Raw genomic sequence first — 15,938 nt, forward strand, 5'->3', positions numbered from 1 at the left:
GTACATCCATATTAAGTATCCTCTCATAGACAGATACATGCTGGTTAGATATTGTGCATTCAGTGTTATTTTAGACCAAATTTCCTACCACTCTTCCTCTTCCTCCTTTGTCTCACACAGGCAAAAGAGAATGATGGGTATGACCCCCAATGAGGCTGAACTGGTTGATGTTGAGAACCACTATCCCACTGACCGCATCCCGATGGAGATGAAGGAAAAGTCTGTGGCTGAGATGCTGCTGGAGAAGATGTCTGAGACGCAGTGAGTGTGTCTCTTTGCCCTATCAGGATTTCTTTTGTGCGTAATTTACAAAACAGTCCCTCGTGTTATGAGTACATGTTAAAGGTGCTGGGTTTGGTGTCATAAAGGATCTTTTGAAATTGTAACTGGACAACAAGGAAGTTGTTTATTTCTCCTGTGTATTACCTGCTGCTCTACAATCTACTAACACACGCTTTTGAGGTTGTCTTTCCTTCTACGATGTTGCTTCGCTTTCTTTAAAACTAAATGGGTACAGTCCGCATCAGCTCTGCACATATTCAATTCAAGACAAAGCAAGTGCAGTCGGAAATTGGGGAAAACTCTTAGTTTGGAGCTGAAAAAAGAAATGGGATCGAAACAAAGCAACAGAGTAAGACTGAAATGAGGAGGCCGAGAGGAGAATATGGAGTCAGCAATGCCACGCTGGCAGGAAGGCTCTCAGCTGGCATTTTGCCAATTTTGGAGGATGGGGAGTGGCGTTGGTGGAGGGGGTAATGCAGCAGAAGAGACACAGGAGCGAAAAGGCCTGAGGGTTATCTGTGCTGGATAGCTTCTGCCCTGGGTGCAGCTGAAGAAAGAAAACAAGAGATCTAGGGGAAAGTTAATCTATCCTTGACCCCGTTGCCAGCTACGATGTTTCATCCTCCACGAGAAGCGAGTCAGACAGCGAGGGAAAGGAGGCCAGGGAGAGGGCAGAAGACTAACATCAGTTTGTCAGGAGAAAGAAAAAAATAAACAACACAAATGAAAGGAGGTGCGCTTTGCACACGGCTCTCGTCCAATTGATATAACATCGATGGCAGTGGGGAGGACACAAAAGGTCTGCAGAGCAGCCTACATCAGAGTCATTATAATTAATCTTTCGACACACTCGTTCTCTATCACACAGTTGGATCTCTTATCTCCATTGCAAAATTGATTCATTCAGCCTCACTCAATTCATTTTTCCTGACAATCATCTCTCTGTCCTTCCCACGCTTACATACTCCCACACTCTTGCACCCGGTCACCCCTCCACACACGCACACCCCCCCTCTCACTTGACCACAACACAGTGACCTCGCCCCATTTGTCGCTCATTGGTTTTTCCGTTGAGGCAAACAAGGCAACCGGACTGTTCGATTGGATTATGCAGGGAAATCCCGGGGAAACCCCTCCCATTCTTTATGTTCGTCTCAAAACATCAGTGTCAAGTTTCTACAGTCTTGCCTGCATGTTGCATCAGACAAGAACCTGGTTAAATAGACATTTCCGCTGCGCTGGAGCATTTCTAATTTCTGAATTCCCATTGCAGACATTTTCCAGGAGAGACCAACCGCTGCAGATAGTTTGAGACAGTTTGGAGACAATAGTTTGACTCGCCTGCAGATCTTCAAGTGTGGAAGTTCAATTTCAAATTTACTAGAGCAGGCAGAAGTGCAGCTTTTGATGCTTTTGATTTCCCGTGTTTGATCTTTTTTTTTTTTTTTCCCCTTTTTTGAGCATTTTAGAATATGATCAATAGCTTCAGCTCTGAACACAACCACAAAATAGTCAGCTTTGAGTTGGATCAAAAGAAGCTTACCCGTTTTAGATTCCACAGGCCCAAAACAGAGTTAGTGATCAGTCGAGCGAGAGAGAGAAAAAATGTTACTTAAAAGGAAGAGGTGAGGTTGATGCTGCGCCATGGTTTACGTGCCGCCTTTTCTGCTGTCACTGACACACGCGTCTTGTCTTTTCTTTCAGACCGACAATCGTCTCGGACGAGGAAAAATGGTAAGTTATGCTCTTTAAATTAGGTGGGAAATATTTGCAGATATGTTCTTTTGAGTAAGTGCTTTTGCACATGTGGTATAGTTTAAATCTGCATGCTCACACTGGGTGTGGTCAAACCACAAGATTTTTGCGTTCTGGTTCAAGTCTGCCAAATACATACAAAGCTGTGTCTTCCAGTAGAGATAATTAGATATGTGCATCTTTATTTCAAAGACCAGTACTGCACTGTCTTTTTTTTTTTTTTTTTTTTTTTTTTTTTACTAAGATGCATTCTTAATGCTTCTCTCTTAAGTTTTCTGCACATAGGTTTGACAAAAAGAAGTGATTCAACCTTGTTGAATGACCCTTAGTTTTTGTTGACTTTGAGTCCTCTGCATTTCAGGTTTTCTCTGTTGTGTCATCACATCCACACTCCTTTAAGCTCCTCCTCTCAATGATTTCTCCACCTCCCTCTCCTCTTTTTTGCATCCGTCCATCGTATTTTAATTTTTTTTCAATCATCATTGGGCTCTTCTCTCATTTGCACAACCCATTTTTTTCTAAACCTCTTAGCGTTCCACCAGTGCAGACACATTGCTGTAGCTTATTGTACTTTTTTTTGGCAGCTTTAATGTGAAATTTATAAAGGGCAGATGCATCTTCAGGTGAAAACTGTTTTGCTAAAGATTTGTTTTGCACTTAGACAAGTCTTTCGACTATAAAAAAAAAAAAAAAAAAGAAATTGGTGATTATAAACCAACGTTTTTGTGTTGTTTTTTTTTTTAATTTCAATTAATAAGTCTAAAACTTTTTTTTCTAGCCAATCCATCTTTTCTGCTGTGGCCGTCTACATGAAACACCTTGGGGTCAAGACCAGGGCTGTTGATAGTAAGAAGTCCAGAGGAGGCTTCTTCAGGAGACAGCTCAAAGTAAAGTACCATCATCAATGCAGAAGGACAACATGTGTATCCTGTTAGAGAAAATAAACCAGTAACCAATCAGTAATCCAGCTGCTCAATAACTGTACTGCAATACCCTCATTAAACCCCTTTCTGGTAGTACTTTGTCTTTTTGCTGGCATTGGATCTGACTTTGTGTTCACCTTCTGTCTTCAACCCTGTCTACATTATATTTCCAGACTAAGAAGGAGGAATCTACCAAGGCCAAGCCCAGAGGGGTGTTCCATGGTATCCCTTCCTGGATCGCAGGCAATGGTATGTTTCTGCTATTTTTTTTTTTTTTTTTGTATAAACATTATTATTTTGTATTTTCATTTAGGCCATTTTTGAGTATTCAAAAGTATCCACAATAGACCTGTGTGCCTATTAGACATGTAGCCGTGCATTAGATTGACATGTGAAACAACAACTAGCTGTATCTTTGCTTACTGATGTCCGTGATCACGTTTTCATGCCCTTCTTTCCCGTTGCAGCCGAGGGCAAACCAAAAACGGAGACTGAAGGTACTCTTTGTTCAGAGTCCAACTCCCTTTTTATATTTAGAGTCATCACATCCCTACTAATCAAACTACAAGCATGTCTGCATGTTCGAAATCAAACTGGGTGATGATGTGGGTTAACATTGTTTGGCTGAGTTTGTGTTTCCAGGAAGTTGTGTGAATTGTTGATTGTGGTGTCCAGAGGATGCTCACTTTACAGATATTGGATGTTCCCTTGAACCAAACTAACCTTTTGATCTTCTTCAGAGGCCCTGATTGCACTGTACTCACTCAAACCGCTTGTCTGTGTCTCTTTTTAATTCATCAAAGTGTTTTGTTTTGTTTTTTTTTCTCCTGCAACTGCATTATTTCTCTTTTATATGTGTTTAAGTTGTCACACTCCTCCTCTTCCTCAGTGGATAAGGAAAAAGTGCCTCTCGAGCGTAAAGGCACCTCATCTGGCAGAGGCTCCTTGACTGCCGACCCTACAGTCCATGCCCCCACCAGCAGAAAGTCTGGTTCCAGTGGAGGTTCGACCTCACTGCCGGGGTCAGAGGTCCCGGATGGGTCAGGCATCAACATCAGCACCATTGTTTGCCCAGAGTCTCCAAACAGTGATGGTAAACCGCTCAGTGATTTGGACATTGACTCATAGATAATGCAAGTTGGAGTCTTTTGGGGTGGTTTTAGACTGGACTTACAGAAATTATTTACATTACATTAAAATGAATAAATTGAGTTCTTTTTTTAATATTTCTTTCACAAACCAAAATGCAAACTTCATGGCGGGACTCGACTGTTGCCGCCGCTCACCCAAAGATTGGGCAAAGAGAGTGATCTCTGTTTACAGTCCCACTCTAAACAAAATAAAAACTGTAAATGTTAACTCATTCAGACCTACGGCTTTGTTTAAACGAGCCTTCCATAACCTGAGGGTTTTCTGGACCACTTAAAACTGTCCATTAAAACCTTTTATTTCTTCGCCTGTGAAGAGACGAAACTAGAGACGCAAAATAAAAAACAGCTGCGAGGTTAAACTTTCATCTTTCACTGTAAATTACCGACTTCACCCTTAATATTATCAATAATTTTTTAATATATTAGTGTGTCTCGAAAATTTTAATGCAACACGTGCATTGCCTCAGGCTTGAAAGATGAATGGGCGGTTGTGTTGCTTTAGGTCGTAATGGGTTAAAGCAGTGGTATAGATAGAGGAATTGTGGGATTAATTGCTATTAGAATACACTTACTAAGTCATTCCAGCACTCCCACCAGTCATCTTTGATATTTTAAACAGGAAATGCATGAAAAAAATCATCTTTCTCGTTATGAAATTTATATTTCATGTATTTCTGAATAACCATCCAACCATCATTACCTAAATAATTGTATGATACAAAAGTCCATATTATAGTTTTCAACCAATGTACTAAACCTTTAATAAGCATGTATTTGGGCATATAAACATTGTACTACTGTTACATTATATCAGCTTTTAAACTTGATAGAACTTGTTTTCTCATAAAAACATTAAAGGTTCCGGAGTAATTCTTATCATGTATTTAATTGTATATTTATATACATATATTTATATATAAGGATTGCATATTTGCTTTTCTCCTCCTCCAGTTGTCTCAAGCAATTGCTTGGAGCTTCCGACTCTGTCGGACGGGGGTGACGTGTCCCCGGTTTGGTCTGGATCTGGGCCTACCTTTGTCGAGCCAATCGCACCCAACGACATATCCACAGAAGAGCCTGTGGAGAAAGACAAGTAAGAAGGATCGAGATGAGTGTCAAACTGCAGTTTAGTTTCTCATGAAGACAATATAAACGCTTACAGGATTAGAGTGGGCATTTCTAAATAGACTTTTTAGCGAAACAACCAGGGGAAAGTGGGGGGGAAGCCAGATGTGTCTGAATTGCCCAGGCTGAGGGAGCATGGTAAAACTCCCCCGGCAGTCTGTCCCTGCTGTGTGCAAGCTTCTGTCATGCTGCCTGTTGCTCGCGAGCTAACAGCTTGCAGTTTTTAGAAGGATCCTCACCAGGTGAACTCACTCCCTTTGCCTTCCCTCTCCCTGGTACTCTCTCTCCTTTTTCTTCCTCACAATAGATCATGTGCTCTCTTCCCACTACCATTCTGTTTCTTTTGTGTGTCCTGTTGTGATCCTCTCATTTTTACAACAGAGCTTCATTGCAGTATTTGCTGGCATCATTTTGTACAACTCTGACGATCGTGTATGTTTTTGTTTATTGGATTCAGGAGCATGATGGTAGTACACTGGTGTACGCTGGTATTCCCCTAGACGGACATTTGTATTTATTCCTCAGCTATAACTTTTTTTTGTCCACTAAACAGGTTTGGATATGTAGTCAAACTGTTAATATTTTGTCTAAAGTTCTTAAAGAAATCTTCACATTATATTGCTGTAAAGTTAATAGTCAAAAGTGAAGCGTGCATTTAGCTTTGTATTTTAGCTGCTCATTCCATGTGCTTTCCAAAGTGTCTGCGTCTGTCGTGGTCAGGACCCGTCCTCCGCCTTGCTTGTCTCCTCAGTGTTTGCGGTTACTTGTTGTTCCAGGGGCTTTGGCATCATATCTGGCATGCAGCTGTGACAGTGGTTTAAAAATACCTTTAGGATGTCAGTTTGGGGTGTGCATATGCATGTTGTGGTTGTTACTGTGGCTAACAATAGTTCTACAAAGAGGAGTGTGTAACAGTGTGGTGTCCGTGTTTTTGCAGACGGAAGACAAGGTGGGTGTCAGCGCCTTGACAGAGTCACGGACATGCTTCAGGCCTTATACTGATCACATATGATGCAAACAGAGAACACGACACTCACATACATGCGCACCTCACACTGAGCTTTGTGCTCCTGTACTGATGCAACACGAACATGGCTAAGTATTTTAACCTGCTTATGACGGAATTGGCTTTGTTGTTCAGATCAGCTGGATTACTTCTAGTTGTGTATGCACATCGTGTGAAAATAGAGAACAGTTGAGACAAAAGAATAATAAAGTTGCTTAACTGAAAGCTATTTAGTAGCTTTCATGTAGTGGAGAGGCAATAATGGCTACTTTACATACTTTTGTAGAATGGCATTCCAATGCTGCCTTTTCTTAAGTGTGTGAAACATACTCCATATGTTTCATTGTAATATATGCATGTCATGTGTCATGCATATTTGCTTGTCACTCAATTTCTCTCCTCATCTTTTCTTTTTTGCGTAAATCTTCTGATTTAATCCTTCCATCATCCTCTTTACCCTTACAATCAAATCAAATTTCACTTTCTTTTGGAGTCTCCCGTCTCCATTCTTGGACCTCTCTTTTCGTTTCCTCTTTGTTCCCCCTGGCATCTTTTTGCCCCATCTGTCCTTTTCCCTCTTTATTCTGCCTCTGTCTTGTCTCATCCACATCTCCCTCCTCCCCCGACCTCTTCCACCTTCCCTCCCTTCAGTAGGAAAGTTGGGCGCAGCGAGAGCGCCCGTGTGGACCGGCACTCGTCTCGGCGCCGTGGCTCATCTCGTGCCAAACAGTCTCGCTCGCGTAGTGATGTGGATCTCCAGCCTCCTTCGACCATGCCAACAACACCTACCGCGCTCAGCCCCCAGCACCTCCATCCGTAAGATGGGAAAACCTCCTCTCAATGCCTCTCTGGCTGGAGTGGCGCACAGCAGGGACAGACATGTAAAACAGGATCAGCGCAGCCGCCTGTCTCATTCAGAAATATTTGGAAAGTCTTTTTGGAGTTGTGTTGTTTAGATGAATATTTGTGTAATGGTTGTTGTAGTTAATGTGGATAAGGTACATGAGTGTTTTCTCTTGTAAAACAAATTAATCAGGTTGCCGGTTTAATTGACTTACAGCTGACAGTCAGATGGATCTGTATCTAATGTGCTGTGACCAACGGGGAGTGAGTAACAGTTGAACAGCACTCTCATTTCCACTGAGACACTTAGCTCTTCAGGGGAATGATTTTTTAGTCAGGTCATTATTGACCCTGTGGTAAGCATTAAATGCCAGCTCTTTATTAAAGATTAGCTGTTTGTCGAATATAAATCCCAACAACATGGCCAGTTTTCGTGTGTCAGCACCTCGGAGTAGACGGTAAAGTATCCTGTACAGGCTCACAGAATTCAACTTAATTGAAAAACTTGTGTTTCAGTCAGTGTTTCCTCTTGGTTGACAGATTTTGCCTGATAGTGTGGGTTCCATCACGCCTCATGTCTCACCTTCCCACTGTGTGTGTGTGTGTGTGTGTGTGTGTGTGTGTGTGTGTGTGTGTGTGTGTGTGTGTGTGTGTGTGTGTGTGTGTGTGTGTGTGTGTGTGTGCAGCCAACATCTTTTTCCTGTTTTAGCTTTATTTTTGTGTTGGTTTACAGCCTTGAATTGTCCGCACTGATGCCAGATGCAGATATTTTTTGCCCGACTTTCAGATGTTTGGGCTTTCGACCAACTTTTATCTTTATCATTTAAGAACACTCCTCTCCTTCACGCACACAGATGTGGTACGATGGAGAGGAGAGGAAACTAATGCAGCTGTAAATGCAATAGAAGCTATCATACTGAGCTGATGTAATAGATTTGGTAGAGAACATATGTAGGATTATTTATTTTTTTTGGCTCAGAAAAGTGCTGCACAAAACCTCCAAAATGCAACTGGCTGTGTTTTTCCTGTTCAGCATTATTTGGTTTTACAGCTTCTTTTTTTTTTTTAAATGTCTGGCAGGTGGTTTTATTGGACTGTTGGCCCTGTAGGCTTGTGCAGATGTTGGGGAAACACTGATTCATGAAACAGAAGAATTACGGGATTTTCATTCTATTAGGTTAATTGGTAACCACTATAAACAATCAGTAGTTAGTCAGTTGGCAGAATTTGCAAAATTGTATTACCACTACGTGTAGTTTATGCTAGGCTCTTACTTTATATATATTTTTTTTGCATTTATAACAAAATGGCATGAACAGATGGCTTGTCTGCTAGATATTCAGTCTATCATCTATCAAAGCAACCGTTGTCCCAAAGCATCCACTTGTTCAACCAAAAAGATGGGCCGTCTCTAATTAAGTTTAAGTAGCTGCCTGGGTCATACTTCTAAATCAATTCTTCTCCACTTCAGCAGTAGTGAGGGCCAAGTTTTAACTCCTGAAGGACAGAGCCACTCTCCAACCAGCCCCTCCCCACAGCTGGAGGAGGTGGAGCCACGCCTCCTGGAGTTTGAGCAGGACCCACCCAACTGGAGAGAGCTGGCACCTCATGAAGGTCTGTCCAGCCTCAGCAAGAAGGAGATCAAGAGGCAGGAAGTCATAAATGGTGAGGTGGAACAAGGCACGAACAGATGATGGGTTCAATTACCTATGCTCTATGGTGTCACTCACCAGCGGTGTCACTCACTCTTTCTTTGCTCGCAGAGTTGTTTGCAACGGAGCATGCCCACGTGCGAATGCTAAGTGTCCTCCAGATGGTCTTCTCCAAGCCGTTGGAGAGGGAGGAGCTCCTGACAACCACTGAGCTGGCTACCATTTTCCCAAGCTTGGATGAGATCATTGAAATGCACTGTAAGTGCTGCTTCAGAGCACCTTTTGAACTCAGCAGTCGTACTTAGTGTTCCTTAAACTGATGGGAGGAAAGAGGACTTGGTCTTTGTATACTGAAAGTTTTTGCCTCTGGTTCTGAATCTAAGATAACTTCTATGAGAACCTGAAGAAACTGCGCTTGGATAACAAGTTCATAGTGAAATCCATCAGCACCACAGTACTAAACAGAGTGAGTTGTTTTAATCTTTTTCTGCATCGAAACATTTTTTTTTCTTCCTGTGTGTCTTTCAGTCAAATTGTAATTCACTGCGATTTAGTTGTAGAATTAAATCTTTTTAACTTATTGGTAATCTGGTGTATCTCACTGAAACCTTCTATATTAGTCATCACTTTTTACCCTTGGGTTTTATCCACTCGTTATCAGAAGTTTTTTTTGTGTGTGTTTGTGTTTCAGTTTGACGGTCCAGAGGGAGAGTGGTTCCAGAAATTGACAGCCCGGTTTTGCAGTCACCAGTCATATGCCCTGGAGCAGATAAAGAGCAGGCAGAAGAAAGACCCACGCTTCAACTCTTTCATCCTGGTACCAGCCGCACACTCAGAAACTGACTCTGAAATAAATTCCTAAAGGTTCAAGGGATAACCCTTCACAGATGAACTCCCAGATGCTAGAAGTCACAGGAGGGGCATTACTCTGAGTCCGTTTGTGTGTATCAATCTCAGGAAGCGGAGTGTAAACCACAGTGCCGCAGGCTGCAGCTCAAGGACATCATTCCAATAGAGATGCAGAGGCTTACAAAGTATCCATTGCTGCTGGAGAACATAGCAAAGAACACAGGTGTGTCTGTGGGTGTCCCTCCCATGTATTTTTCTGCTCACTTTGTGTGCGTCCGTATGCCACCAACAATATTGCATGACTACATGCAACAACAAGCATATTTAATTGTATTAATGTAGTAATGCCAGGTGTGTTAATTATTCTAATTAATTAATGTTGATGTACTTTATATTGTGACAAAGATTATTGATTGATTTTTTTTTTTATTTATTTTTATTTTTATTTTTTTCCTTATTTACCTGTAGGGCAAATTTGATGAGAAGAAATGATTAATGCTTGACAATTAAAGCTACTTCATTAATATTTTTTAAAAACAGTCATATAAAAATGCCGAATCAGGTCGAGTAGTCTTCCTAAGGAACCTTGTATGGTGTTCAATAAAATAAAAGTTGATGATCTTTCTTTAGTATTTTATACTATTTAGTATTTCATACTACAGAAAGATCAGCGGGAGTATAAATGGTACAGCACCGTCTCTGATCAGACACAAATTTCCGTTTTTTATTTATAAAATTTTTAGAGAATAAGAAACAAAAACTGAATATGCACCAATAAAATTGTTTCTTCCAAAGCAATATGTGTCAGTGCATAAAGGAGTTGCTTTAGTTTTGGGTCTTGGTGTGAAATGTGTTTTTTCCTCAGCCCTTTGTTTTTTGTATTTCTCTCTCCACAGAGGACCCAATAGAGAAGGACAGGATCTTGCAGAGTGCAGAGTGCTGCAGAAGCATCCTCAACCATGTCAATGAAGCCGTCAAAGTGATGGAGAACCTGTTGGTAAGAAACACACAACCCACCGCTCAATAAACTGTTATGTGGTAATTGAGCACCGATGGGTGTCTAGTGCATTCATTGTTAGACCTCTGAAGGTCTGTGCTTGTTAGACTGCTACTGCTTCAGCGCTGAGCGGTCCAAGGGAACTCTGACCCTCCAATCTCCCTCTCTGCTCACAGGCTCTGAAGGAGTACCAGCGAAAATTGGACACATCAGGGCTCAAACCCAGTAATGACCTTTATACTGAATATAAGGTACTTTTCTTACAAGAATGTCTATGTTTTGCACAGATTTTTATTTTATTTTTTTTACATTTGCATTGCCATATCGTTTCATTATTTTGTCTTTTCCAGAACATCGACTTGACTCAGAAAAAGCCGCTTTATGTAGGTCCACTAACCTGGAAAGTCACCAAGGAGAAGGCTCTCGGTAAATGAATACTTTGAATGACTTTAAAAATGTTTTCGCACCACAAATGTGCATATTTTGTTTTAACCTTCACTCATGCAAATTGCTTCCAAAAATGAAAAAAAAACAACAAAAAAAAACGCTTATTTTGAGCCAACATGGTGTAGATTTGATTTCATTTCCCTTTTTGATATTTGCACATTGAAATTGCTGTAATAGAAAACCCAGCTGCACTGCAGCTGGCTGACATTTACTTCTCCTTTCGTATTAGTTCAGGTCAGTCATGTAAACCCTCGACGCAGTGCAAGGGGAAAGATTCACAAGACTGAAACAATAAAGGCTATGAGCAGTGTAAACATTTAAAGCTGATAAAAGATGCTTTTAGTAATAAACAGAACTATCAAGAATGTCAGGAATTAATGCACTGCATGGAGTTGACTACACTTCTCCTGTGACCCTCCCATTCCCTCTGCTCCCCGTCTCTCAGAGGTGCAGTGTGTGCTGCTCGTGGACATGCTTGTGCTCCTACAGAAGCAGGACGACAAGATGGTCCTCAAATGTCAGAGCAAGAGTAACATCGCCTTACAGGAGGGCAAGCAGATGCTGAGCCCCATTATTAAGCTGGACTCGGTCTTCCTCCGTGAGGTGGCAACAGGTTAGCTCCAGTAGTTTAACAGAGAAACATGGGTGGCATTCATTACAATATCAGTATTACTTACCCTTCCAATTGCTGTTTTTTTTTTTTTTTTCCCCTGTTCTGTCAGATCGAAAGGCTTTCTATGTGATATTTACCTGGGAAAGTGGTGCTCAGATCTACGAACTAGTAGCTCAGTCTGTTGGGGAAATGAAAACGTGAGTGTCAAAGACAAATGTCGGACCAATTGTGTTAAATTAAATCAAACGACGAACTCTACGCTCATTTATCTGTGTGTTTTTAGTTGGACTGAGGTGATAAAGTCGGCAGTGGATGAGCTGAAGAAGAGTGGAGCACCCATGAGGTTGACGTTGCCCTCCGGAGGTGGAGGAGCTCCCTTCAGTCCCTCCACGTACGTGTCCTTGTGTGTATTTGGTGTGTGCAGAAAAACAAGATATGTTCTTTTCCCACCAGAAGTTGACTGACCTAAAAAAAAAAATCTCATTTCTCCTGCTGCTTTGTCTTCATCAGACTGAACGCCCCCTTGAGCCCGACTGAGAATGGAAGTTTGAAAAGTGTCACTGGTGAGACTGCAGTAGAGCTTACAACTGCATAAACATTATGTTATTATCATGTTACACATTTGTGAAGGCACAAAGCCAAAGTTGAGCCCTGTTTCCATCTGTAGATCAAGATAAGGACAGCTTGACCGTTCACAAGTCAATAGATCTGAGGCACAGTCTGATAGATTTCCTGTCAGAAAAAGGCTTTGACTTGATAGGCCACTCTAACAGTGATCAGGAGAATTTGGCCAACACTGCTTTGGATGAAGGTAAAAAAGGGTCTTCCTTTTTTCTTCCTGTCTTTTCTGTATTTCCATCTTATGGTGGCTTGCGTGTACTAACACAACCACCCTATCTGTCTCCCCTGTTAGTCATGTCGCTGAAAAGACTGTTGATCGGCAGCATCAGTGTATCAGAAGACTCACAACTTGATGAAGAAAATGAAGAGGAGCAATCCGAGGGGCCCAGTCAAGAAATGGATAGCTCTCAGTCTAAAGGTAAGCTTAAGAGTTTTATTCAGAAGAAATGCATTTATTCGAATATGTTCACATACAAAGAAGAGAAGCTCAGTTCCACTTTCATGTCTTAGTTCAGTAAAAAAACTAAAGGTAGAGAAAAAAGCGTTCCATTAAAGTATGTAAATCCCTCTTCCCCATCACATAAAGCTGGATTACATTCAGACAGAGCTAATATTCACCTCTAATTGATAGAATGTGATGTCACCTTCACCCATCTTAATCGAATCTCTTTGTTCACAGGAGAAAGTCAGACCATGGACCAAGTTGCTGAGGAGGTGAACAATATCCCTTGTGAAAAAGAAGGCGCGGAGACAAAAGGAGATGAGGACCAGAGCATCAGCGCGCCGCTGGTGTTGTCCCAGGAGAGGATGGAGGAAGTGCACAGGAGGCTGCACAGCCTGGAAAACCAACTAAAGAGATTACAGGTGAACAGAGAGGAAGATTGATGAGAATATTGAGAGGAGAGCAGGCTGTATGACAGGCAGGGGAGGATGTGGGACAACAAAAGATTGGAGCTGAGTGGATGGAGACACAGACCTGGACATTTCAGTGAGGATGACTTAAGTAAGGCGCCAACGCTGGGCAAAATGGGGCTAAATGGCACAAAAGAGATAGCAGAGAACAGAAAACCATTTAAGCACTGCTGTTACTGCAGAAAATTGCCTTGTGAAATTGGACTTCTCTGAAAATGGCTATTATGTCCAGCACTTGCAATGGGATGTGTCAGGGAAACGGCGAGGGAGATGAAGAGAGGATGTTAAGAAAAGGAGGCTGAATTGTGTATGTCTGTAAGTGAGTTTGTTCTTCGTTCCTAAGGTGATATTGATTTTGTTTGTTGCAGACTGTTGAAGAGGAGCACCACAAGCTTCACAAGGCCCTTTCTAAGTTCTCACTGGAGGGGGGAAACTTCCAGTAAAACACCATCACACCACCTGCTGGCCACGAGGTGAGAACACTGAGCTAGGCACCGAAGTCTGATTCAAGTCCAAAAATGTTTAAATGCCCCCCCCCCGGCTTTTGTTTTAACAGGAAAAAAATGAATATGCAGAAGAAAACAGCACTCCGTTAAATTGGTCATTTAATAGAAACAGTCAATGTGTATGGTTCTAACTGTGAGCAGGAATCTGTTCTATGTTGCAGCAGAGCTGAAGATGCCTTGTTCTGCAGCTTTTGTGGATTTTTGTTCTTTCCACAATCAACTCTAGGGGTTCCAGAGCAGTCTCCACCACAGAGATGACACCCCAGCTGTTTATCAGTTTGTTCAGTTTCTTTGAGTCACCGGCTCTGAGGCTGCCGCCACAACAGATCCAAAGCAGACCGCAGCCTTAAACTTGATTTGCAAAATACTTAGGGACCTGAGGTTCCTCAAGAAATAATTTCTGCTCTATCCCTTCTTGTAGACGGCCTCAGTGTTTGTTTATGTTTATACATTTAGCAGACGCTTTTATCCAGAGCGACTTACAAATGAGGATCTAGTGTTCCTTTATCCAGTCTGTTGTCCAGGTGAACACCCAGGTATCTGTCGTCCTTGTTTCAGTTCGGAAAAGAGGTTTTAATTTGATGATGATAATAAAAGCAATAGTGATACAGTCATGGACGATTTATAAAGCACTTTTTAATCTGAAAAGTCAAGGAACGGCAGTATAAATGAAATGATACAATAATGAAACAATACACCCCCTGGTAAAAATAATGGCATCAAAACTCTTTGAGGACTTTGTTCCGTTGCTTTTTATTTTTTTTTTTTGTCAAAGAAAATAAATAGATAAACAAATCACTGATATGACACAAAACTATTTGATTTAACAGCTGAACTTTGGCAATGTAAATTATGCAATATATTTAATCAGCTTGTAATACATTTCTAAAACAAAAATCTACATCACAGTCTAAACATAGAAATGAGCGTGCAGTTAAAAGAGAGGGCTTGCACACCTTAAAGCTGCAGTCTGCAACTCTTTTTCAAGCATAATGCCTGGAACTGTCCGGGGATTCTGAAAGTAGTACATTAAATACCCCAATACAATAAAAAATTAGTTCTCTAGGTCCCCTATATGTCCCGCTAGGTCCCTCCAAAGCCAGCAGGTTTGTTTACAAAATTGCAGACCGGACCGGTAAAAGGTAACAAATCAGGTTACGAGCTGGGCTCTGCTGCCTGTCAATCACCGATTGTGCACGCGCGATACAAGGTAGGCTCGTCCCCACGCTTATTTATCTAGACTATTGAACTTCATTACGGGCTAGTCTACTTACTGTGTCTTCCATGATCGCAAATGACAGGTGAGTTGATGAATGAGGAGTTGTGTACGCGCATCTGGCGTGCACTTAGACGTGCACGAGTTCTCATGTGTTTTGATGGGGCGGGACAGGAAGTTGAATAACTTTTTATTTTTCGGTTAAAAAATAAGCATTTCTTGCATTTTGCGACTACGGAGGTCACCGTTTTCAACTTCAAGCGTTCTGATAGATCATGTAAACTCTTAAAATGCCAAAAATTAGGACTTTACGAATGACAACAACAAATCTTGCAGACTGCAGCTTTAAGGAGCTGTTGCTCCCCACTCATTGGCAGAAAACATGGCCCCCACCCAGAGAGCTGTCAGTGGGAACACCACAAAGGGTTATGAAAGTGATTCAGCTCAGACTGTGTCTAAAATTTGGAGCAACGGTTGTTGTAGATTAAATATAGATCAGATTCTGATAACATAAGGATGTCTACCGCTGAAGTGTCTTCAGTCTTGCTGCTACGCTGCATATAGCTCGAATGGCCCTCATAAAGCCACGTTCAGACCACAAGATTCTCACCGTCTTTGGATCGTTGTGTTGTTCCTCTGCCTGACACGGTTCTCTTGTGTTTGGGGCTTTTAAAGTCTCAGTGTGTTCATTCACTACAAGACTTTTTTTTTCCCCAGGATTTTTTTCCAGACATTTATCTGTAACAGGAAAATCTCATCTTGTAAACAAGGCTTAAACGAGTTGAGGCAGCTTGTGTTTTGCTTGAGGTGAAACCACGGGGGAATATATTTGCAAATCACTTCCTGTTGGCATTTTAATCAGCTAATTTCCAGTCTGAATTTTTGTTCCTTGTAAATTCAGTCTAGCTTTTGAAGATATGTTATTGATTAGATGACTGAAGCTGCAGAGGTATGATTCAGGGATATTCATCCCCGCCCTTAGTAGAAGTTATTTATTTACTCGTCATCCACCTTATAAGCTTTAAGAAGTTGTTGGCTCA

General features: G+C 41.6%; 1 protein-coding gene across 7 annotated transcripts in view; it reads left to right on the forward strand.

The window, feature by feature from the left end:
* Positions 1–15,938, forward strand: part of arhgef1 (Rho guanine nucleotide exchange factor (GEF) 1) — a 45,908-nt gene that overhangs the window by 26,608 nt on the left and 3,362 nt on the right. For 2 of the 7 annotated variants that reach the window (XM_075465934.1, XM_075465935.1), the window contains exons 7-30: positions 121–261; positions 1,987–2,016; positions 2,816–2,924; positions 3,134–3,209; positions 3,428–3,457; positions 3,850–4,053; positions 5,063–5,204; positions 6,894–7,058; positions 8,557–8,750; positions 8,849–8,995; positions 9,121–9,203; positions 9,429–9,554; positions 9,695–9,809; positions 10,483–10,583; positions 10,760–10,834; positions 10,934–11,009; positions 11,476–11,643; positions 11,753–11,840; positions 11,927–12,034; positions 12,154–12,206; positions 12,311–12,454; positions 12,557–12,682; positions 12,944–13,128; positions 13,545–13,649. In XM_075465934.1, coding sequence (XP_075322049.1) covers positions 121–261; positions 1,987–2,016; positions 2,816–2,924; positions 3,134–3,209; positions 3,428–3,457; positions 3,850–4,053; positions 5,063–5,204; positions 6,894–7,058; positions 8,557–8,750; positions 8,849–8,995; positions 9,121–9,203; positions 9,429–9,554; positions 9,695–9,809; positions 10,483–10,583; positions 10,760–10,834; positions 10,934–11,009; positions 11,476–11,643; positions 11,753–11,840; positions 11,927–12,034; positions 12,154–12,206; positions 12,311–12,454; positions 12,557–12,682; positions 12,944–13,128; positions 13,545–13,619 — 2,761 coding nt within the window. In that variant the 3' untranslated portion in view covers positions 13,620–13,649. Of the gene's footprint in view, positions 1–120; positions 262–1,531; positions 1,908–1,986; positions 2,017–2,815; positions 2,925–3,133; positions 3,210–3,427; positions 3,458–3,849; positions 4,054–5,062; positions 5,205–6,893; positions 7,059–8,556; positions 8,751–8,848; positions 8,996–9,120; positions 9,204–9,428; positions 9,555–9,694; positions 9,810–10,482; positions 10,584–10,759; positions 10,835–10,933; positions 11,010–11,475; positions 11,644–11,752; positions 11,841–11,926; positions 12,035–12,153; positions 12,207–12,310; positions 12,455–12,556; positions 12,683–12,943; positions 13,129–13,544; positions 13,650–15,938 lie in introns of those variants that run through there. The other 5 variants (XM_075465936.1, XM_075465940.1, XM_075465938.1 and 2 more) reach the window with 5 other exon arrangements.

This window comes from Odontesthes bonariensis, chromosome 5 (assembly GCF_027942865.1).
Source record: "Odontesthes bonariensis isolate fOdoBon6 chromosome 5, fOdoBon6.hap1, whole genome shotgun sequence".
Classification (NCBI taxonomy): Eukaryota; Metazoa; Chordata; class Actinopteri; order Atheriniformes; family Atherinopsidae; genus Odontesthes; species Odontesthes bonariensis.